General features: G+C 40.8%; 1 protein-coding gene across 11 annotated transcripts in view; it reads right to left on the bottom strand.

The window, feature by feature from the left end:
- Positions 1-25155, bottom strand: part of FYN (FYN proto-oncogene, Src family tyrosine kinase) — a 188273-nt gene that overhangs the window by 41579 nt on the left and 121539 nt on the right. For 6 of the 11 annotated variants that reach the window (XM_037894654.2, XM_037894653.2, XM_037894651.2 and 3 more), the window contains 3 exons: positions 4457-4714; positions 3992-4088; positions 19-117 (listed from right to left, as the gene is read on the bottom strand). In XM_037894654.2, the coding sequence (XP_037750582.1) occupies positions 19-117; positions 3992-4088; positions 4457-4703 (443 nt within the window). In that variant the 5' untranslated portion in view covers positions 4704-4714. Of the gene's footprint in view, positions 1-18; positions 118-3991; positions 4089-4456; positions 4715-4838; positions 4849-7337; positions 7466-12313; positions 12468-25155 lie in introns of those variants that run through there. The other 5 variants (XM_043542823.1, XM_043542817.1, XM_043542818.1 and 2 more) reach the window with 4 other exon arrangements.

Consider the following 25155-nt stretch of genomic DNA (forward strand, 5'->3'; position numbering starts at 1 on the left):
AACGAAAAGTAAACATACTCCTCTGCTTGGATGGAGTCGACTGGAGCTACATAATTACTGGGAATGTAACCAGTTTCTCCTGTTGTCAAGGAACGTGCCTCCCACCAGTCTCCTTCCCTGAAGGAATAGAGGTGAGAAAGTCCGAGTGAAAAATACAGTTGCAAAGAAAATTATTTGACTGTTAAAGCATGAAGCTGTAGGTAATGCTAAGAATTAATAAAAACTCACACTTTTATCATACAGACATTTTGGAAAGAGAATGTGGTACCATTTTAAGCCAAATTAAGACATGTACCCATTTGCACCTATTTACAATTTTTTTTTAAATTGGTGATCAGAAGTATAGTTTTCCAAATTCAGCACAGTGGCATAAATGGCTATTTATTTCCACTCCAATCACCCGCAGTAAGGGCTGAGTTTGACTTGGAGTGTTGAATAATTGGTGCAGGGCCAATTTTCAAATACAGGTTCTTGTGAGGGCTCTGAAACAAAATACCAGATCCAAACTTTTGGGAAAGTTTGAGTCACGTCCATCTCTAATCTTACTAGGACATCCACACCTTAAGCGGGATGCATCTGATGGATACTCAAGAATGTAACAAGGCCATTTACTTGCCTTGTTACCAGTCTGCAGCTTGGGATAGCCTCTGAAAATTGGGGTCTGTGTTGCTTCTCCTGGTCACCAACAAAAGCTATTTTAAGTAATAAATGATTTGGCTACATTTTCAAATCATTGTGCAAGCCACTTCTCCCAAACCTTTCAAAAGAAAGAAAAACAGGGCCATCTCAGTACAGTGACTGCCCCCTCCCACACACATACACTACTTCAGTTTATGTCAATAATAGGCAGATATATAGAATAAAGACAAGAGATTGTCCTTAGAAGAAAATCTGCTGTAATGAAATGCAATAGCTTTAGAAAATGTTTATTTCTCAGCTTTTTACAGGATGAGATGATTCATGGTTTAGTGGTCTGAATACAACGCTGGGAGCCAGATACCCCTGACTTCTAATTCCATCTGGAGTGTGGACTACAGGGGATTGAATTGCAGAGCTCACCAAAGCACTGTGCTCTAATTGCCCTGTGTGGACACTGCTGGTTTGATCTAAAAGGTACCTAGTTTGCATTAACATAGCCCACTTTCAAATAGGACTATGTTATCACAAAGTAGATACCTTTTCGTTAGCATCAGCAGTGTCCACTTGGGGCAGTACATCTCAACACTCTACAATCCTCACTCCTGTAGTTCACTCTGGTACACTGTTGCCAAGCTAAAGACTCCGCTTTGTGGCTTTGGATAGTTTATAAATTCTGTCTCTATTTCCTAATCTGTAAAATGGAGATTTAATTAAATTATACAGAATTATCAAATGTGAACTAAAAATCTTAAAGCTTCCAATAAGCAAACAGGAACTACAGAAATCAGATATGGGCAATGCTGTTTTGAACAAGCATTTACATTATATGAAGATGAACTATCTTAAAACTTCTTATTTCTCTGTGAGCTAGTTTCTGAGAGAACTTCTAAAATGCTTCATAAGATAGCTCAGAAAACAGGACTTAGTCAAACAGGAGATGTTCTTTTTCATCTGTTGAGCTATTGATTTGTAATCTTAAAAAAAAATAATCCACATTCTGTTATTCATTTTATGAGTGTGATTCCTCCCCCGGGTCTGTTTGCAGGAGGTTTCAGGCAATCTCATCCATAACACAATCTTTATTCTAGAAATTTTGGTTAACACCATTTAACGTGGGTACCTAAAATAATGCATCTAAATAAAAGTAGGTGGTTTTCAGGAGTTGTTGAGCGCACACAGATATTACTGACTTCATAGAAGCTGTGGGTGTTCAGCACCTCTGAAAACTGGGCCACTTCTGTTCATGTGCCTAACTTTAGGCAGTCAAAGTTTGAAAATCTTGTCCTTTGTGTCCATATAAAATATTTTGGGAGATAACAAAATGCTTTTGTTAATAAATACAATTAAAATCCTCTATGAAATCTTTGTTTCTATTATTGCACAACAGAGATGTATTAGTTATTATTTTTTATTTCCAATGTATTATTGCATATAAATTCCACTAGGTGGAGGTCTTTTATCGTATCCATAAATACTACATACTGTATGTCATAAAATGTTCCAAAAGAGAAAAACATAAATCTTTCTCAATGTGCTGGTGAGGAGGGGAATTAAATTACATTTGGTATCAACCTACATCAAATCCAACATTAATTTTAGGGATCCATGAAATAGCTTAGATAAAGTTTATTACTGATCTGAACTTTCACCCAGAAGATTTACCAAACCTGAACCTCTTTTAGATTGAAAAAGAAATCTGTTCAATTGAAAACAAAACAAACTCATTTTTGTGCACCTGTGTGCTTCATGATTCCAAGTAGCACCAGAAGAGCACAAAAGAGGCTTATCTTGTATTATATCCAGCCTGAAAGGAACATTAAAAAAGTATGAATTCTCACAACAAAGCCTGTTCTTGTAAGGTTTCCATCCTGATTTTCAACATTCCAGGAGTGTGGTTAGGTATTGGAGGTTCTGACTATGTAGGCCCAATCCTGATGGTTACTGAGCACCCACAACTCCTAAGGCAGTCAACGGGTAGCTGATTTTCTTTCTAGAAAACCTTCCTCCACACAATATGTACCAACATCAAAATGCATGCATTGCTACCATTCATGTGTGCGTGGAATCTGTTCTTTTTCTCTGTCCTTACAATGATTCCAAATATAGCTTACTGTGAGCTCCCATTGACTTCATTAAGTGGAATGTTTAAGGAATTTATAATAGACTGGATTTTTTGTGTGTTTCAAGCAGTGATATAGCTTGCAGCAAGGCTTCAAGGCTAGGATAACACCAGGCAATGTAAAAAAAGTGGATAATATAAAAAATTTTTGTCAGATTTTTTTTTTTTTTTTGCAATTGCTAATTTAGAAATGGAGATGTTTTCAAACTGCTGTTCTCTTTACAAGTCTTAACTGAGGCTTCTGTACTTTCATCTACATCAAAGCTCTCCAGCTGCACAGTTTCATGAAATATTCCACAGAACTACCTGACTCTTTTCATTTTTAATGGACGCTGGGCCAAACTGAGCCCAGAAGTTATTCTATTAAAGTTGATGGAGTTACATCAGGGATGAATTTAGCCCACTGTCATAAAACAGAATGTGATACTGCTTTTGTCTCTTACTGGATACTTTTTATTTCATTATGATAGCAACATTGCCCACAACACGTAAAGCTTTCTACAAGTTATTCCAATACAGGATTCACAGTAAATTGCCAGCACAGTAATTTTTTAGAAGCAGATTTTAACCCCCAAATGAGTAGCTTTTCATGGACAGTAGCTAAAATTTATTTTAAGAAATTGGCTTAAAGTGCAATTCTACAATATGACTGTAGAAATGGTGTATTACTCAACAGATCTGCTCCCTGTGCATATTCAGAGTTATAGTAGCCTCTTACTGTGTGACAAAATTATTATTGCTTTTTACTCCCATTGGCAGACAGAGCGGGACTGTATTCCTTCTTGTGAATCAAGTTTTTTTTTCTTTCAAATTAAACTCCCATGTTAAATATTGAAGATAATGGAATTGCAGAGGTGTGAACATGGGCCTAGTTTGGCTTGCAGCACTTTTATTATTGGTGGTGATGCACAGAAGCTTGTGCTCTCAGTTCCAAGACTGAATTTGCGGTGAATTCTAAATTCCATTAGCTATTGAAATCATTGAAAGAGGCTCTCACCATGGAACCTCACGATGCCACTTTTCAAAGAAAAACTGCAGTGCTGGAAATTTCCCCCCATAATAAAGTCTGTAAAAAGCAGCGGAAGACAAGCACAAGACCTAAAAAGCATATTTCTTGAATCTGACACCTTTTCTTTTACTGATTATATAAGTTGATAAACAGAACTGTTGACATTATGCTATCTTTAATTGTAAGATAGTAACTGACAAGCATGCCACCCCCTTAAAACTCACGAGCTGTTAAGTATCTGAAATTTTTCTCCTTTCTGAAAACTTAAGTCATCTTCTGTTCTTGCTTCATAGTCATAAAGCGCCACAAAAAGAGTTACACCTGAAAAAGGAGAAGATAGATGAATAACACTTTCATTGTGATACCATGCAATGATGTGTGTGTGCAAAAGAGCTCAGTTTGGTTTGTAATTACTATAGCTAGTTAGGTTACCCCCACTGCTTACAACTAGTAACTACTATAAGTTAGTAGTTATATGGTTGAAATTATGGTTATTTTACTCAGTAACTTCAATGCTTAGTACAGTTTATTTCAATGGTTATATGTCAGAGGTGACTTTTTCCAAAGTCAATAGGCCCCTTTAATTTCAGAGTAGTCTCTGAGCTCTAGTTGTACTTTATACTAAATAAGTACATTTTTAAATAAATGTGCTAAAATATACCATGAAATAAGCTCGCATCAGGACCTACCTGTTCCTCCTCTTGTACGCAAAGTCCCAGTATGAGAAGAGGAATTGACACCCCCAAAGACAGTCAGTCCCTGGCCTCCTGTTGCGTGGAAGTTGTTATAGTTTGGAATTGAAGTAACACCGAAGCTAGGGTAGTGCTGTGGAGTGGGATCTGTGCCATAGCGATATCCTGAACTCTGAGTTAAACTACCGTCCCTCTCGTCTGTCAGTTTTGTTGCTTCTTTATCCTTGCATTGCACACAGCCCATTATCTAAAATCCTACAGCAAAGAAAGAAGAAGAAGAGAAAAGTGTTTTTACAGTGATGCTTGCTGGATCATAGGCACTACTAGGAACTAAGTTAAGCTGACCAGCTTGCCACTCGTGAGTGAAAGTTCGGGTGACCAGATGTCCCGATTTTAATCGGGACAGTCCCGATTTTTGGGTCTTTTTCTTATATAGGCTCCTATTACCCCCACCCCCATCCCGATTTTTCACATTTGCTGTCTGGTCACCCTAGCGAAAGTTCAATTTTTGCCGATAAATGTAGATTTTTTTGAGGAGGCTACTGTGGCACTCTTCTCTTAAATCCATATTTAGGCACCTAAAAAGTTGTTTAATTTTCAAAAGCGCTGAGCACCCAATAGCTCCCACTGACTTCACATGGAGGTAAGGCAATGCTGATGCCATTATGTGAGACAGACAGACATGAGGAAGCAGGCTAAGAATGACAGAGGGGACATTAAGCCACCAAACCCTAGACCTACGGAAGAGAGAACTGGCAATAGAAGAGGCTGAAAAACAAAGCTTTCTCGAGTTCAAATCTGTCCAGACCCCTTGGTCCATATTATGGCAGCTATCCCAAGCTGCAGCCCAGCTATCCCTGGCTACACTGCTATTTTTAACACAGTAGTTTGAGCAGAGCCAGCGTGTCTGCATGCTTGCACTGGGAAGTATGCTTCCAGCTGCGGTGTAGACCTACCCAACAGAGTGGAGAGGGGGCTGCAGAAAGCTGGTTATGATTCCCTGATTTAGGGCTGCCCAACCTTGGTTCAGTTAGGGCTGCTTATGGAGTGTTAATTGGCCTTATCAGACTTGAGAATCCCATCCATATTTCAAACTAGTGCTATACTGTTCTTTGATACCCTGGAAATACTTCTTCCTTTAAAAAGATGTTCGTACACAGTGTTACCAAGTCATTTAATTTATTTCTCTCTCAAACACTACTTTTGCAGACAGAACCATCATTATTTAAATATAAATCTCATTAAAAGCTTGACATTTCAGTGGAAAATTACATTTTCTTAATTGTTTGGAAATTCTCTCCACAATTTTCATTAAATGATAATAAAATAGGTTTTATTGAAAAGATGCTCTTGTGGACACTCTATAAACATGCTGCCATTACTGCACCTTTGAACAGGGCGGTAAGGTGCAGCCTCCATATAAAAGCACCACATCAAATAGGAATCATGCACATCTAGCTTTGCAGTTGAGAGGATTTGGCCTCTTAGGTAGAAGGCAAACTATACAAATCTGAACCAATTAATAGTGACAGTGTGAGTGAAATTCCTAATCAAGTAAAGCAACACAAGGAATTTGAAAATGCAAAAATGCTCTATGAAAGTGTGAAGTATTAAGAAACTGGAGAATCTCTCAAGAGGTAAAAGTTACAGCAGAACAACATTTTTCATTTGAAAACATTTGCTCTCATGCAGAGTTTATTACTTTAATAAGTGACATTTTCAGTGACATTTTTCATTTTTTAAAAATTTCCCCTTTGACAAAAAGGTTGTTGTCCTCCTTCCTTTCTCTCCCCTTTTTCCTTTTCCCAGTTTGGCACTGAGAAAGGTAGGAAGGCAGAGGAGAAGGAAAAAGAAGGGGTTAACCCAAAAAACGCCAAAAAAAAAATCCCTCCTAGTTAAAAAACAAGTACTTTCTCCCAGCAAATTAAAAAAAAAAAAAATCAATAAAGATAATGACTGTTTTTCTCCCAGCTCTACTAAATACACACAGATCTTAAGCTGGTATAAATTGATATAGATCTATTGAAGTTTGAGAGTTTGTGCATTAATTTATAGCAGCTGATGATCTGTCCCTACCTATTTGATTGGCATGTTCAGTCAGTCAATGAGAGGAAGTTAAAATTACAAATGCCTCAAAAGTAAAATTATTCAAGTGAATAATTCTGAAAGAGTGAATTAATTAGAAAACCATACCACCAATGAATACATATACAGATTTTCAAGACAAATACTTTTTGCATGTTAATCAAACAAATATTAACAGAGGACCACTGAACTGTGAGTTCTTTCTCCTGTCCCACTCCAGTGGCTTTTTAGCCTATTTACCCCCATTGTCTTTTCTTGTTAGTGTGCAGCTTGTGAGTCAGAACTGGGTGCAGAATGAAAAAAGGTCTGATGAAGAGGGCTTTTTCTTTCATTTGTCCTTTTCAGCTCGGTTACAATGTCTAGACAGATCAAGTATAAAGACTGCCTGATTGTAGTACCTTGTAAAGCGTGACAGAGGGTGTAACATACACGCATCTTTTCAAGCCAAGACTTTGAAAAGTTGTCCATTCCTGGCTCAAAGAAACGAACTAGGCAACAAATTATATGATGCATAGTTACATCTGGGAGAATGCACAAACACATTGCTGGAAATGATTCAAGATTACTTCAGGGTTTTCACAGATAATAAATATCTCCATTCAACATCACTACTCTAGTTAGATCAATGACTGGACTGCAAGAACTAAACTCTTTCGTTACCACAGAACAGACCCACCAAAAGTCAGGATTTACAGTTTTGTAAGGTTGGAAACATGTTCACTAACGACAGAGCTGAGATGACCAAACAAAATCTGGAATGTATTGACACCAAACTCTCAAGAGATCAACATACCAGATTATTCATCCAACACGCTGTGCAACTTTTGGTAAATGAACAAGTTTCCATTAGGAAATGCAGTATTCTCGCACATATAATTTGCTGGGTCATGTGGCGATTTCATAATTTGTCATTGGTGTTGCTACAAAAGCAAATAAATGGCTTAATTATGGTTAACTTTTCAAATGCAAACAAGCTGCATATGTTTCTGGTTTGTTTCGAAACATACAATTTCATGAGCAATATAAAAAGTTGATACATTTTATGAGACTTCCTTAGCGACAACTGAAAATATCTACGGTAGGACCTGTCTCTTTCTTGTCCATGTTAACTATCTGGAATCTAGTAACTCCATTGCAAGACACTTAGTGCTAGCTTAGCCAAAGAAATTGTTTCTTTTCAAGTGGCAGAAACATTCTTGTTGGATAAAAAACAGAAAACGAATTCTGTCATTATTATTTATACTATTGTAGCACCTTAAACGTCATTACTTTTGATTAATATCTAATTAGTCTCAATCTTCTTTTATCTACTAAAATAACACTACCCCACTTTTTCTTGAAGATTATTGATTCTGAAAACTATTCTCGAGAGAAGCCAAGACTAAACGAACAACAAAAGCCACCTACCACTATGGCAACGTTAAAAATAAAATGATCTATTCACAAATTCTGGTTTTACTAAGTGGGATTTTGTTTCAATATTGAACTCTTCCTTACAGCTCTTTCCCTGCCACCCCTCAGATTATTTTTATGCAATGTGGTAGAGATGTAATCATTAAGATGCATTATAATTTTAGAATTTTAGCAAGCAAAGCATTTTGGGGGGGAGGGAGGATTAATCACACACTTTGCTAGAACCGTTTTTATTGAAAAAGAAAAATAGTTTAACAAATGGGCTAGAAACATTAAAATGTTAATAACAAAAATATTTGTACAAGCTCTTGTGCTTGCTTTCCTCCCACTCTCTGCAGCTATACTAATTGTTTCCTGTTCAAAGAGAGAAGAGCAGCCAAATGAGCTGAATCTGTCTTAAGCCGGCTCCTTGCCATGCTACAAAGTTTTGGCCAGAGGAGTCAAGAAGCAAGTCAGCGTTATACAAAATTACATCTCCGTTAATGTCTGTACATGAGCCTCTTCTTCATGTACATTAAACTAAGGCATATATTTAGGCTTGGAAGCATTCAATTTTTTCGGTAAATGTCGATAAACACTGATTTCATTGTACCCATACAAACTGACTAAAAAATATTTCCAATCAATAATTGTTGAAATTTACAGATAGGCAAAGAAAAATGCTGCTTGAGAACTTATTAGAGTTTGACTTGAGGCTAAAACGTTGACATATGACGACAATGTGTTTTAACAGTTATAAAGCTTTAACTTTTTGAATCTCAGTGTCTACTGTCATTAAATAATTATCTCAGCTAGATTTTTAAATTTTCACAGTTGCAGGAAAAAAAATGAATAAAAATTGAAAATATGCTTAAAATAAACATTGATATTATACATTGAAATAATAATAATAATAATAATACAACAATGATAATAATTGAATTTTGCCAAGTCTAAATATGTTCCATTTGTAAGTAAAACACTATGGGAGATTTGTTTATACCAGAAGTATTCTGACCACATGGGGTCGAGACATGAGGTTGAAATGCTGCTTATCGCACTGTAGCTCTGATTTAGGAAAACTTCCCTATTCAGGACATCACTTATGCATGTATTTAAGTCTCAATGAAGTATATACTAAAAGCGAAGCACATGCATTCCACTATGGAAATGGCTTGTCTCAGTGCTTATGTTTTGGGGCCTCATCAGGGAGAGCTTCTGCTATTTTAGTGGTGGTAGCAGTTATTATATACCCTAACTGTATTTGATTCATTAGGAGCACAGAATGAGATGTACATGTTAGGTTCCATGGTAGGGACAGACAGAGGTGAAAGTAAGCCGGTATGCCCCGGTACGGCATACTGGTAAGAGCTGGTGCGCCGTACCAGGACCGGCTTTCAGAGAGGGCAATTTAAAGCCCTGGGGTAGCAGCGGCGGGGCTGCAGCAGGGATTTAAAGGGGCCCGGAGCTCCAGCTGCCACTACCCCCCCACCCCCGGCCCTTTAAATCCCAGCCTGAGCCCTGCTGCCCAAGCCCTGGGGTAGCGGTGGCGGGGCTCCGGAGGGGATTTAAAGGGCTGGGGCGGTAGCGGCGGCTGGAGCCCCAAGCCCTTTAAATCCCCGCCCGAGCCCTGCTGCCCGAGCACTGGGGTAAGGCTCTGGCGGGGATTTAAAGAGCCCCGGAGCTCCATCCACCCCTACTGCCCCGGCCCTTTAAATCCCTGCTGGAGCCCTGCTGCCAAAGCCCTGGGGTAGCGGTGGTGGGGCTCCGGCGGGCATTTAAAGGGCCCGGGGATTTAAGGCCATGCCTCTTCCGGTTGAGGCCACGCCCCCTGCTCAGGACTCCGGTGTACCGGTAAGTCCTCTAACTTACTTTCATCCCTGGGGACAGAAGCCCCATTTCTTCAAGGGACAGCTATTAGAAAGGGATGGGGCTTTAGGATATGATCATACAGTCCAATACTGCAACGGTTTCATTGTTCCCTATTCAGTGGAGCTTTTCCTTTAGTTTCTGAAGCCCAAAGGAAAGGGAGCACCACAGAAATTTCTATAATATCTTTCACGAAGGCACAAAGGGGTCCTAAAGAAGAAGTTCAATACTTCTTGCAACTACACCAAAGCTGACAAGCCATAGCCTACTCTAGTTCCCGTACCTAAAAATCATCAGGAAGAAGTGGCTGGGTCCAGGTTTGTAGTGGACATTTATCATGAATGTATTTCTTCAGGCTATTAAAAACTTTATGAAGAGTCTTACAGCCCTCTACTGCAATTCTAAATTCTGGAGAATATACCACAATCTGCTACTCTTAAAATAATGTTCTAGTTGCAAATGCAGCTTTCACTAGAATGGAGGCAGTACTAGATGAAGGAAGATAAGGAGCAGCTCATAGGTCTATTGATGCCATGCCCCCTACCCTCAAATCTATTGCCCTGGTGATAGACCCCAGCAGCTTCAGACTGAAGCTATTCACTGTGACAAATACACTGAGATGCAGCAGGGACACATTCTTCCTCTCTCCTGTTTGTTTTTTTATTTTGGCAACTAGAGTTGATCACAAAGTAAATTCCTTGGAGAATTTCTTTCAATTGAGAAGGTGAAAAGGCAGGAGGGAGTAAATGATTAACATAACTTTTAGTTAACTTTTAGAGGCTGATTGGAAATTACTAGCGGGGAAGCTGGATAAAGGAGTCTCAGGTTCTAGTGAATGCCAACTACATAGGAAAAATGAGAACCTGGGCTTTTACTCAGTTTATATGATAAACGTCCTCATTAACCCAGCTAGAGGCAGCATCCAAACAAAGAAGTTTAAAAATTTTTCCTCGAATCGGGATATCTTCTTGATATTTTCTGTTTTGCTGAAAGTATCCCCGAATGCATCATTCTGTGACAAAGATATCAAGTTGAATGAGTTATAGAAGACTTCTGAAATATAGAAGGTCACATTCTGGGTTATTGTCCTTCCTGGTTTACTGACAAAGTATTGGCCTGAATCTTCTTTTGTCAAGAAGAATTAAGTAATTTTTAAAAAGTAACCTCAATCTTTTTGTGTGCGGCATGCCACATGCAATCTGGTTCAAGGGGATAAATAAACATTGACATTTGCACTTCATTTAGCCTTAATTCATCTTTTGGGCCCATTGCATACTAAAAGCAATGGCCTAAATTTTAAGAGCAATAAATGATTGTGTGCCTCAATTTTTGGGAATCCAGCTTGATGTGATTTTCAGAAAGTCCTGAGCATCAACTCTGACAATATTGAAACAGCTGATTCAAGTTGGGCACCAAACACAAGGCGTTCAAAGTTAGCCACTTTTGAAGATTCAGGTCAATACTTATAGTACATAAGAACGGCCATACTGGGTCAGACCAAAGGTCCATCTAGCCCAATATCCTGTCTTCTGACAGTGGCCAATACCAGGTGCCCCAGAGGCAATGAACAGAATAGGTAGTCATCAAGGGATCCATCCTCTATCGCCCATTCTCAGTTTCTGGCAAATAGAGGCTATGGACACAAACCCTGCTCATCCTAGCTAATAGCCACTGATGGACCTATCCTCCATGAACTTATCTAGTTCTTTTTTGAATCGTGTTATAGTCTTGGCCTCCACAACATCCTCTGGCAAGGAGTTCCACAGGTTGACAGTGCATTGTGTGAAAAAAAATACTTCCTTTTGTTTGTTTTAAACCTGCTGCCTATTAATTTAATTTGGTAGCCCCTAGCTCTTGTGTTATAAGGAGTAAATGACACTTCCTTATTTACTTTCTCCACACCAGTCATGATTTTATAGACCTCTATCATATCCCTCCTTAGGCGTCTTTTCCAAGCTGAAAAGTCCCAGCCTTATTAATCTCTCTTCATTTGGCAGCCATTCTGTATACCCCAATCATTGTTGTTGCCCTTTTCTGAACCTTTTCCAAGTATAATATTTCTTTTTTGAGATGGGGAACCACATCTGCATGCAGTATTCAAGATGTGGACATACCATGGATTTATATAGAGGCAATATGATATTTTTTGTCTTATTATCTATTCCTTCTTAATGATTCCCAACGTTCGCTTTTTTTGACTGTCACTGCACATTGAGTGGATGTTTTCAGAGAACTATCCACAATGACTCCAAGATCTCTTTCTTGCATGGTAACAGCTAATTTAGACGCCATCATTTTATATGGTGTGTCAAGATGGCCGATGTTAGTCTGGTGGGTCCTGCGCTTTTCTTGGCGGGGAGCTAAGATGCGACCCCTTGCCCCTGTTCTTGGGGCATTGATGGCCCCGCTAGTGGCCCAGAAAGGTGGTAAAGGATGGAAGCAGGGTAGGGGTCTGGGTTTGCTCCTCACTCTGAGCCCCAGACCCTTTCAACCCCTGCGGGTTCTTACCCTCTTCCCCCTTGGGTGGGGTACCTGCAGTCCTTAGATGCTGGGGAAGGTAGTCTCCCTGCCCTACTGGGGCAGGGTCCCCCTTACTTCGGTTTTCTGATTTTCCAAGTCTCACAGCACACCTCCAAGCTCCAGTCCTCTCTTTCTTCCTCCTCCTCCTCTGTCTGCCTGAAGCAGGGGGGTTTATTAGGTTCCTAACAGAGCCTTAATTGACTGCAGGTGCTCCAATTAACCTGCAGCCACCTTCCCTAGTCTACAGGGAACCACGCCTTAATTAGTCTTGAGCTTATATATTTCTCCTCTAGCACTCTCCCACTGTTCCCTGGCCCTCCTGTATCAAAATGTATAGTTGGGTTATGTTTTCCCATGTGCATTACTTGCATTTATCAACATTGAATTTCATCTGCCATTTTGTTGCCCAGTCACTCAGTTTTGAGAGATCCTTTTGTAGCTCTTCACAGTCTGTCTTGGACTTAATTATCTTGAGAAGTTTTGTATCATCTGCAAATTCTGCCACCTCACTGTTTACCCCCTTTCCCAGATCATTTAAGAATATGTTGAATAGGACTGGGCCCAGTACAGACCACTATTTACCTCTCTCCATTCGGAAAACTGACCATTTATTCCTACCTTTGTTTCCTATCTTTTAACCAGTTACCAATCCATGAGAAAACCTTCCCTCTTATCCCATGACAGCTTACTTTGCTTAAGAGCCTTTGGTGAGGGACCTGTCAAAGGCTTTCTGAAACTTTAAATACACTATGTCCACTGGATCCCCCTTGTCCACATGCTTGCTGACCCCTCAAAGAATTCTAGTAGATTGGTAGTATCCTTAGCTTGCTCCACCCATTCAGTTTTCTTCGATTTACTCTGGTATTCTCAGTAGTAACCGTTTTGTTCTTTTTTAATCTTGAAGGTTTTTTTTTTTTTTTTTTTTTAAAGATCTAAACCAGCATAATATATGCAACATAATGGGTCAACTCTCACTATTTTTTTTTTTAATTCTCCGAAGTTTACTAATGACCACCTTCATTTTGGTTCTATCAGTGATTCTACGGTTTGCTGGAATTAGAGAACACATCATGAAGATGCCCTGCAAATATTAAAAGTTAACACTTTTGAACACCATCTATTGTTTCTCAGTCTTTTAGAAGGCATTTTATTATACATTTATTTTTATACCTGACAGGATCATTGGCAAGCGCCCAATCTTCTTTGATTTTTTTAAAGTGTCTGACTTGATAATGAGATTTTTAAGGATACACAGAAAATTAAACAGATATATTGATATTTCTGAGCAAAAGGCCATACATGCCATGGTCAAAACCTTACTGTCTAACAACGAAAAATCAGTGAAGGTGTTTAAACAACAGATTCATGAGAGAAACAGGAACAATGAAACATCTAGCTGCATGAATTTGATTTTTAAAAGAGCTGTCCTTTAAAGCTCCATCCCCAGGATTTACTGAGTTGTGTGAGCACAAAGTTTCAGCATTTTATAATTACCTGCCTACCCGAAGCAACTAGAAGTCCGAGTAGCATGAATAAGCTGATAACAAGTGACAATTCACATCTATTGGAGGTATAATTGGAAGATGTGTCCTAAATGAATTCCTACATCTGCATTATGCTGGCACAAAGCAAAGGCCATTTGACAAGCTGAGTGCTCCTATTATTCTCAGTTGTCTATAAGGAACTGCTGAAAGTTTAATGTGAAGGAATCTTCTAAAATGAAGCTAGGGAACATTTTAGGAGAATGAGAAGCTCCTACTACCCCCAACCAGCAGAACTGGTTTCTGAGCTTCAGGGTGCCAAATCAATTGTGTCATTCTTTGACACTTGAATGGTGGCAAAAGAGGAAGCCCCCAGAGAAAACATGCTAAACTGTTGGTACATACATAATACAAGAGAAAGCTAATAATACTTAGTTTGCATCATATGCCCTGTAGAGGACTATGGCCTTGCTTGACTGCTTACCTTCTTCCTTTAATGGCCTTTTCTCTCTCATGCCTGACTTTGGTTGTGCCATCTATTTCTGTCCCCGGTCAGCCAGCACTAGAGCCCAGAGATTGGAGAGGATGCATGTATATAAGACAGGTCAAGGGACAAAATGCTACCTGACTGGCCCTCTCTGCCAGAGTGATCATAGCAGAGATGTCCACAAATACAGATTGGTGGCAACTGCATCAAAGGAGAAAAGATTTAGATGATGGGTCTGAGAAATATATGCATCTTCCTAATGTTGATATTCAGTGGAGCACCTCTCAGATTCCTGTATTGCTTTAATGTAAGAATCTAAGGCTATATTCACTATCAGCAAGAGAGGAACAGGAAAGTCAGTGTTCCATCTGGACAGTAGTGGCAAAAACTGACTTCACTTGCTGTGCTTGTTTAAGGAACAGTTGTTGTGGTGGAACTGGCCTGTTGCCGAAGGGTTGGAGGTCACCTGGCAAATCCACAAGAAAACACATTAGCACAAAGCGTCTGTTTGAGCAGGCGTAATCAAAAACTCCCCAGTGCAACAAATGAAAGAAGAGGAGGCTCACCCTCCAAACTCCAACAAAAGATCACTTTGCCACTTTTTCTAGTTTCTATAGCGTTTCCTTGCCAGATGAGTTTGTGAATGTTATGGCCTCATCTTTTCTAGAAACAGTGAATTCTTTTTCATTCTCTATAGCATGCCAGTTTCAGTCAAAACTGCAGTGTCTTAAAGGAACAGTAACTTGAGTCAAACCTTGTAGATTGTTCTGGGTAGTTGTAGTTTTATTTGATTTATTAAAAGCAAGCACCATTGAAATCCACAGCTCAGAAGGTCTGTAAGTTAGACAGGTTTTGCTGTATTGTTCAGAATCCAAGCTTATACATTTTTTTTTTTTTTTAAGAAAAAAATTACAAAGAGGATTTATGTATAGCTACCCTGGCAAAGAAAGCCTTCAGTCTTTAAATGAGTGCACTACTTCAGTAATAGGCAGACTTAGTCTAGAGATGAGAATTTCTTTCCTTTATTCTAATAAGGAGTTTTAAAGCCTTATTTAAGGGTTAACACCAATAACTAAGCAAGGTAAACACACTGCTCATTGTATGATATTTTAATTTAAACAATGCATAGAACTCTGGGTGAAATTTTGGTTTAGAGTGTGAAGACACATGTAACAATAATATCCAAGTTACATTCTAATTATACCCAGCTGTCTGTGCCACTCAGTACGCTGGGCTTAAGAAGGTGGGTGGACAGCCTGCAGGAGCATTTTGAGCCACTGATTCTAAGGGCTTGTCTACACTTGAAATGCTACAGCAGCATAGCTGCACCGCTGTAACACTTTGGCGTAGAGTCTACCTATGCCGAGCGGTGTTTTCCCATCAACATAGATAATCTATCTCCCTGCAAGGTAGTAGCTAGGCTGATGGAAGAATTCTTTTGCAGCTGCAAAAAATGATGTATTTCACCTGAACATTTTCAGCCATTTTGTGGAGGGTTCAGCCAGTTTGTGCTACTAGGTGCGGGAGCCAGTGGATGGTGGTGTTTCTCCTTCACTTCTCTCCTGCACAGTGCTCATCTCCAAAGGCTGGCAAGCCTACCCACAACTCCTTGAAGCACTGATTCCCCTGCTCTAGAGTTGAGAAAGAAGCTGCTCTGGGATTGCGTGATAGGCAGGATGGGCACAGCAGGAATGGAGGCAGCAGCCACAGCAGCTGGAAGAAATAAGAAACTGCTTCTCCTTCGCAGGCTTCTACTGAGCTCTGGTGACCCAGGGATTTTGATGCTTGGGTTTGCTGTGTTGTGACCCACCGTTGTCTGAGCAATACCAGCCTAAATCTGCACAGGATGCTGCAGCATGAAAACTGACCACACTTGTCTAGTTTTCACTGTTGCTACTAGGAACCTGAGGGGCAGCATCAGAACTGACAAGAAATCAGATCAATTTAACTCTCCTGAAACTTCTGAAAGCATGAGCAGCAACAGGGGAAGGCTCACATAGGCACAAGTGCTGGTGGTGACAGAACAGTGTACTGCGTTCACATCCTACGCACCATGGTAATAATGTTTGTACAAGTTAGGCCTTGTGAGGTATCATTTAAAAAACTCAATTTTCTGATCAATAAAATCATGGCAAAATGCATGTGGCAGCGTCAAGTTATAAACATAAGCTGAAAACATGACTAAAAGTATGTTTTCCAGATAAGTCTGCGAAGTGGCCAAAAGGTTCCTCAGAGACAAAGGGTAAGCTGACATCTCAGCCAGGTGTAACCAAGGCTAATGGACTATTACCTGCTAAGCGGCCATTTTTGGGCAGGAAAGGGGCCAGGGATTAAAAAAAAAAAATCTACACTTTAGCAAAGAAGAAGGATGGAGTTCCCTTCTACACAGACTGCTCATCATCTTGCTCCCAGCTGGAAATGCTTCTCAAAGGGGGAGGACAGGACTACAAAAAGGAAGGGGCAGAACCCCCAAGACACCCTTCTTTCTCTCCCTGCCCATCACATTGACTGCACCTGAAGAGACAAAGAAAGCAGCCATTAGACTCTTGAGGAAGGGTCCTGACCTGAGAGTTTGGTCAGTAACCTGACGGAGCATGTGGTAAGAAAACTTTGCTTTGAATCTAATATAGTTTTCTAAATTAGGCACCTGTAACCATTTTATCTTTATTTTTCTTGTCACCATTTCTGGCTTTTATGTCTCATTCCTTGTACTCACTTAAAATCTCTCCTTGTAGTTAATAAACTTCTTTTATTGTTTTATATAATCCAGTGTGTTTAAGTCAAAGTGTCTGGGTAACTCCATTTGGGGTACCAAGTTGTGTGCACATTATTCCCTTCAAGGAATAATTGACAATATATTTGTACTGTCCAGGACATACATTTCTGGGGAAAATCTGGGACAGGGAGTGAGTTGGGGTCACCCTGTGGTAATTTTTAAACCTGGTAAGAGCCATGGTGTGGCTGGCTGGCTGCAGCATGCACAAAGACATAGATGAGAGTGACTTACATGCTGGAGGCTGTTTCTGAGCAGTCCAGGTTGGAGGCTACAGCAGCAAAGCATTGTAAAGGGCACCCCCAACAGGGGTGACACAGCTATTCAGTCTGGATTGAACCCTAGTATTTCACTGCGGTGGGGAAGGCAAGCGTATCCCCCTCCTCAGTATATTATCCAGTCAGCATCCTGATCCCATCCCACATGACTGCAGGACTCCCACATTCTCATTTCTGGCTCTTAATCTCACAATCTTCCCTGTTGTTTAGGTGCTTGTGTTTCTGCAGGAGTGGAGTGTTCCATGAGGGAGGAGGATGACCCACCAATAAGAAGCAGGGAAAAGACACATCAGTCACCTTGCAGCAGCTGGTTGGCTCTAGGATGGGGAAGCTGAGGAGCATACATAGAGGAGATGGGCCATGAAATTGATCAGGAACTAGCTAGAGGGTATGAAAAATGGATGCCCTGCTATCCCCACAAGCAAGATCTATGCACAACAGCCTGACAGAAAGCCCAGCACCTTCCTTTTCCAGATGGTTAAAAGGGGATTTTGTCTTTTCACCCACACATTGCTCCTCCCCCCATTTTAGTCCTCGGTTTATTAGTTTTAAAGCCCTGTGTGGGAGCCTTTGGGAAAATGTGGGAGAGGTTCGTCGGGTTAGTTAGTTTCAGGAGCCCAAAATGAGTTTGTGTATTTCACAGATCAGTGGGAGCTGTGTGTTTCACACTGTCCTAATGAGAGGATGTGAGTGTTATAACCCCCAGCTACAGAACCTGGCTCTTTAAATTGTAAAGATTTAGGCTTTTAGCTCTGGGAGTCCCCACTTCAGTCCCTGATGTGTCAGCCAAGATAGTGACTGTCACATTTGCAGGGATGGCAGTTAAAAACCAACAACTCAGAGGAAATGTGATCCGGAGTCATTTAAAGACAGTATACTGGGTCTCCTCCCCTACATAGGTTTGATATAAATGCCTAGAAACTGCACTTTAGATGTCTGCACCCACAAGGTTACATGATTGTCAAACTGATGAAAATACCTCTGAAGATCCAGATAACTGAATGGAATGGAGGATGGCTGCTCAGCCCAACCTGCGAGATTATCAAGCTTGGCCACAAAGAACTCTCCAACTGTCCAAAGATGAAAGATGATCCTTGTTGGGGACTGTACGCTAATAAGACTGTAAAAAAAACATTCTGCAAGGGACAAGTGGATAATAGGATGGTGTGCTGTCCTTCCAGAGCCAAGACGCAAGATCCAGCTGCAAGACTGGATAGACTTCTGAAGCTGGCAAACAAGGCTTCACTGGTGATGGTGTACATCAGTACTAATGACTGCTTCACAGGACACCTTATGGATTATAGGCTACTTCAGGCAACTTGGAAGGCTCCCGAAGGAGAAGAATGTCCAAGTGATCTTCTCAAATATCCTTTCTGTCCTGCAATGGACAACAGAAGATTCTGGAAGTGAACTGCTGGCAAGGTAAGTGGTATAGGGTAGAGGGTTTTGGTTCACTGGAACACTGGTCCACCTTCTATGGGGAGAGGGGTCTGTACAACTTGGAAGGCCTCCAACTCAGTAGAATGGGAACCAATCTTCTAGGGCAGCGTTTCAGGGAAAGCCCCTGGCGGGCCGGCCGATTTGTTTACCTGCTGCGTCTGCAGGTTCGGCCGATCGTGGCTCCCACTGGCCGTGGATCACTGTGCCCAGCCAATGGGGGCTGCAGGAAGTGGTACGGACTGAGAGATGTACTGGCTGCTGGGCCAGAGGGAGCCGCGATCGGCTGAACCTGCGGACGCGGCAGGTAAACAAATCGGCCGGGCCCGCTAGGGGCTTTCCCTGAACAAGTGGTGTCCCAAGTTTGGGAAACACAGTTCTAGGGGACAGGTACTAGATTAGTCAGGAGGGCAATAAAGTAAAAACCAAAAGGGGAGGGTGAAAAAGAGAAAACAAATGAGCGTTATTTAGCACAAAATCAAGATGTCAAGCACAAAATGAATCAAGGCACCAAGGGATGTAACAAGAAGAAATTCTTTAATTGCCTGTACACCAATGCTAGGAGCCTTGGTAACAAACAAGAGAAATTGTAATTGCTCATTTATGAGCATAAATCCAACCTAATTGGTTACTGAAACCTGGTGGGAAGATTCATTGATTTATAATATATTTTGAAAAGAGAAAGTAGGCAAAAGGGGAGGGAAAGTGGCGCACTGTCAAAAATGGTAGAGACAAGTTGGAAGTAAATGATCTTTTTCACTTGGAAAAAAGCCAGATGATGTATTTAACATCACTCTGAGTTACCACTGGAATGGAAACAGCAGCTACTCAAATTAGACTTTTTCAAATCAGCAGATCTGGATACTTTGTATCCAAGAGTTCTAGGAGAGCCGGTTGAAGAGCTCTCTGGATTGTAAATGTTAATTTTCAGTAAGTGTTGGAACACTGGGGAAATTCCAGAGGATTGGAAGAAAGCTAATGTGCCATTTTAAAAAAGGATCAGTGGGATACCTCAAGTAATTATAGGCCTGTCAGCCTGATGCTCATCCTCAGCAAAATAATGGAATGGGCGATATGGGAGTCAGTTAATAAATAATTAAATAAGGGTAATATAATTAAGGGGAAAAATGGAAAATTGAGCCTGTCAAACTAATTTGATTTTTTTTGAGATTACAAGCTTGAAGGCATTTGACCTGGTGTTGCATGGCCTTTTGATTAAAACTTTAAATTACAAAATCAACATGGCACACATTAAATGGATTACAATAGGCTAACTGATAGGCCTCAAAATGTAACTGTAAACAAGGAATCATTATCAAGAAGGTGGCTTTCTGGTGGGGTCCTGCAGTGACTAGTTCTGGCTATGTGCTATTTCATTTTTTATCAATGACCTAGAAGATATAAAATTGCTACTTATAAAATTTGCAGATGGCAAAGTTTGGGGAGTGGTAAATAATGAATAGGACAGGTAACTGACAGAGCAATCTGGATTGTTTGGTAAGCTAGAAACAATCATCGAATTTGCATTTCAATACGGCCAAATATAAAGTCATATATCTAAGAGCAAAGAATGCAGGCCATACTTACAGAATGGGGGATTATTTCCTCGGAAGCAGTAATTCTTTGGCATCACGTGGATAAATCATCTGAACATGAGTGACTGGATGTATAATCAGGGGAATATTACCTTTGTATTTGGCACTGGTGTGACTACTTCTGGAATACTGTGTCCAGTTCTGGTGTCAACAATTCAAGAAGGATGTTGATAAATTGGAGGGAGTTCAGAAAAGAGCCATGAAAGTGACTAAAGGATTGGAAAACATGATTGCCAATGAAAGTCTCACAGAGTTGAATCTGTTAAGGGATAACTTGATCACAGTCTACAAGTAATGACATGGGGCTCATCAATCTAGTAGATGAAGCTATTGTAAGCTGAAGCTAGACAAATGCAGACTTGAAATAAAAGGTGCAATTTTTTAAACAAAGGGTAATTAACTGTTGGAACAATTTACTAAAGATTGTGGTGTATTTGCCATCACTAGAAAATTAAAAGCGGAAATTGGATATTTTCCGAAAGATATGCTCTAGTTCAGCCACAACTATTGAACTTGAAGGAGCAAGAATTATTTCAGGGAAGTCCCATGGTCTGTGTTATATAGGAAGTCAACTTAAGGGATCATAATGGTTCCTTCTGGCTTTAAAAATCACCACCAGATTTAGTGTTCCACTAAAGCCCTCTCTTGGTCAACTGTGAATACGTGTCATCTCTCCTGCTCACTGTGTATGAAAGACCACTAAGGCGGTGGTTTTCAACCTGTTTTCATTTGTGGACCCCAACAAAATTTCAAATGGAGGTGCGGACCCCTTTGGAAATCTTAGACAGTCTGCAGACCACAGGCTGAAAACCACTGGACTAAGGGGTTGACCCAAGCACTACTCTCTAGCATCCTGGATGGCCTGGGAACTGTATTTCTCATCTATCACTTCTTTCTTTACATCCTGTTGAGGCAGTTAAGTGATGCCAAAAAAGCTCAGCTGTAAAGTCCCAGGGTTGAATTCTAGCAGGTGGGCTGTAAGTCTTAGGGTGGAATTCTCAGTGGAGGGCCCTTGGCTATTGAATTTGTTCCCTCGTGCAGTCTGCCAATACTTAAGTTTAGTGGTTTTTAAGGACACAGTACAAGCTTCTGTTCACTTTGTCTGAATTTGGGCTCACAGCCAGAGGATCTTAATCCCATCAATGAGTAGGGGTGGTAAGGGCTGGGGGCCAGGGGCGTGGTTTGATCTGTGCAAATTGTTGGCACCAGATCATTTTAAATTTCTGGAATAAACCTACTTATCACAATTGATTGCTTCAATACAAAAATTCTGTAAAGAAAACAAATGGAATAATCTAATTTACTTAAACTAAAATTTGATTCACACATTCCATTCCAGAGATTCAGAAAGCATTATTTCATATAAACATTTCATTATATTTAATTAGTCTCAATTTGTCAGGTTCATTAAAAGAGGAGAATGCTTTTGGCACTTTCAGTCACTTTGGTAAAAAGATGTCTGCTAAAATACAACATGTGTCAATTAAAAAAAATACCATTGTACTGTTGGAGAAACACCAAAGTAGTATCCCAATTAAACACAAAATTATTGTTATGGAAAGTTTCTGCAACAAAAAGTGAAACTCTGCACACTAGCTAAGCTACAGCAATAAATGTGGTCACAGTTTTAGGAAGAATGGAAAAACTATAAGCATGATGACGGCAAACAATCTCTCCTATATCTTGAACAACTGTCAACAAGTTTCTTGAGACACAAATTGTGCGATTGGCAATCCTTTTTCAAAACTTTTGTTAAGCTTATGTCAGTTTCAGCAGACTGTAAAATGGATCAGATCACAGCCTCAGAACTACTGACAGAATTGTGCTGTATAACAATGGCACAGTGACTATGTTGTATTTAGATGTGTGTCAAGAGGATGCTTTTCTGATTGTTGGATCCCAGCACCGTGCATTTTTATCTCAATGGTCTTTGTCCACCCAGGATCTCTCCCTTTCCCTGGGTGACTCCCACTCCCTCAGTATTACCCAGGTGATTCAATGTCCTATTATACTGGAGTATAATTCTGTGTTCTACAGATTTGTTATTCATGTTAAATGATGTATTATTTGCACCTAGATACCAGAGAATAGGTAGGATAGAAAAATTGAATTTACTGCAAGAGACCATGTCATCCTGGTAAATTTCCTAATCATACATGCATGAGAGATCTGCACAGAAACACTATTTTTAAAGAGCTCTAAAATACTGTAGAAATTATAAATTCCATATAATAAAAAATAATCTCTGTTTTAAGATAATTCTTGAATCCCAGACACAATGAGAAAGGGAATTAAATGGAGCATGCAAGACTATCCTTTGTAATACAACCAGACTAGACTGAGAATAATTATGGAAACTAATGCAATGAAGCCCAAAAGTTGCTATTTTGCAAATCTCAAGAGGCAACACTGACCTGAGGCTGGCTGCAGTTTCTACCCCAATTCTAGTTTCATGTATTCCAGTCTGACCCTCAGGTGACAGAGCTGCTGGAGAACATACTAAGACACAAATACAAGCAATTGTTTTGTCATAATTCTTTTGGATGCAAGCAGATCCAATCTGTTGATGTAAACTGAGGACTAAAAGGAGTGGGGTCGGGTGGCTTAATCTACACCCAATTAAAAACATGTCTTAGCATGGCTAGAACAACAATGTTAATATCAGTTGTTTAAGAAAGGGAGAACTAACACTATGTTGCATATCAGTACACAATCATAAAATCACATTCCCACACAGAACAAGAAGTATCTAATATATAAGTAGTATGTTTTGTATCTTGGATTTGAGACTCATGAACTACTATGAAAGTGGCCCTTTTCGCACATTATACATATGAAACATGCCCTTTCTCCATGCACTGTTACTATAAAATCCCAGGATAGTATAAATCAGTCCTTTAGAATTACAGCAGAGATACTAGAGAGAGTTATTAGTTACCACCCCCCTCCCTCCAAAAATCCCTCTGTCCTTGTTAGGTTCAAGGGACTGCAAGAATGAGCCAAAGCCACTTTCATTAGTATGATCAGTATCAAACACTGTGTCAACACTGGTTTATATAAATGGGGTTTAAATACCTCTTAAGGCCATGTAGATAGTATGCCAACTCACAGCATGTCAGAGCAATGCAGGCAACTCTACTACTGTGATGGGATTACTGAATCTAAGATGTAAATCTTTACATATCTAACTGAAATATAGTAAATGAATAATTCAAGCAAGCTAATATGAAAAACATGATCCTTGCATTTATCTATTGTTTCATTTGCTCCAGCTTCAATTTCCATAAACAAACCAATGGCATATATATTCAGATGTGTGTATCGTGGTGGGATATCGATAGCCCAACTCTGAAATTTGCTACTTCTTTAGTTATCTGCACAAATTATCAAAGTTAAACGTGTGAAGTTATCTGTACCACTTCCACCTAGGGTTGCTAACTTTCTAATCGCACAAAAGCGAACACCATTGCCCAACCCCTGCTCCGAGTCCCCCTTGCTCACTCCATTTCACCCTCCCTCTGTCACTTGCTCTCCCCCCCCCAGCCCCACTCACTCATTTTTACTGGGCTGGGTCAGGGGGTAGGGGTGCAGGAGAGGGTAAGGGGTCTGGTTGGGAGTGTGGGCTCCGGGCTGGGGCCAGAAATGAGGAGTTTAGGATGGGGCAGGGGGCTCTGGGCTGGGGCAGGAGGTTGGAGTGTAGGCTCTGGGATGGGGCTGGGGGTGAGGGGTTTGGAGTGCAGGAGTGGGCTCTAGACTGGCGGGTGTGGGGGAGCCAAGCGGTTCAAAATGTGGGAGGAGGCTCTGGGCTGAGGCAGGGAGTTGTGGTGTAGGTTCTGGGGTGGAGCCAGAAATAAGGGGTTTAGGAGGGGGCTCTGGGTGGGAGCAGGAGTGCAGGGGGGGTTGCGGGGTGTGGGCTCTGGGAGGGAGTTTGGGTGTGGGAGGGGGCTCCAGGCTGGGGCAGGGGTTTGGGACACGGGAAGGGGTGAGAGGTAAGGGCTCTAGGTGGTGATTACCTCAGGGGCTCCCTGGAAGCGGTAACATATCCCTCGACTCCTAGGTGTAGGGGTGGCCAAGTGGCTCTGCACAGTGTGCGCTGCCTCCACGCATGGGAGCTGTGGAGCTGGTGCACAGAGCAAGGGCAGCATGCGGAGCCGCCCCTGCACCTTAAAGCTTCAGGGACATGTTGTCTTCTTCCAGGAGCTGCGCAGAGCCAGATATGGAGCCTGCCAGCCCCGCTAACCGGACTTTTAATGGCCTGGTCAGCAGTGCTGACCGGAGCTGCCAGGGTCTCTTTGACCGGATGTTCTGGTCGAAAACTCTGCCACTGCCACCATCTCCTCTTGCTCGCCTCCCTTTTCTTGGTTAATCTTTACATTTCCTCCTCCATACTTGTGATTTTCCTTTCCTGTCTCTCCTGTTCCCTAGTTCCTCTTCAGTCCAGATCAACAGATTGATTGAAGAAAACTGTGCAGCATAATGATAAAAAAGAGCCTCTTTCCATGTGGCACAAGCTGCAGAGTGAAAGACTAACCTAAGTGTATATCTGCACAGCAATTACACTTCCCAATTGCAGTGCAGACATAACATTCTCTCTTTGGTGAGATATTAGGGTATGTGTAGAAATTGGCTCTTATTTACATATTGTCTGCAGCTGCTTGCACTAGTAATTCTATTGCTATAAAAGTTGACATCGCATCTGGTGAAGACAAATGGGTAGGCAGATTACCATCCTGTACAAAGAAAATGTAAAAAACAGCATCTTTGGGGCTGACTGTGAAT

The sequence above is a fragment of the Chelonia mydas genome, chromosome 3, assembly GCF_015237465.2.
Source record: "Chelonia mydas isolate rCheMyd1 chromosome 3, rCheMyd1.pri.v2, whole genome shotgun sequence".
NCBI classification, from domain to species: domain Eukaryota; kingdom Metazoa; phylum Chordata; order Testudines; family Cheloniidae; genus Chelonia; species Chelonia mydas.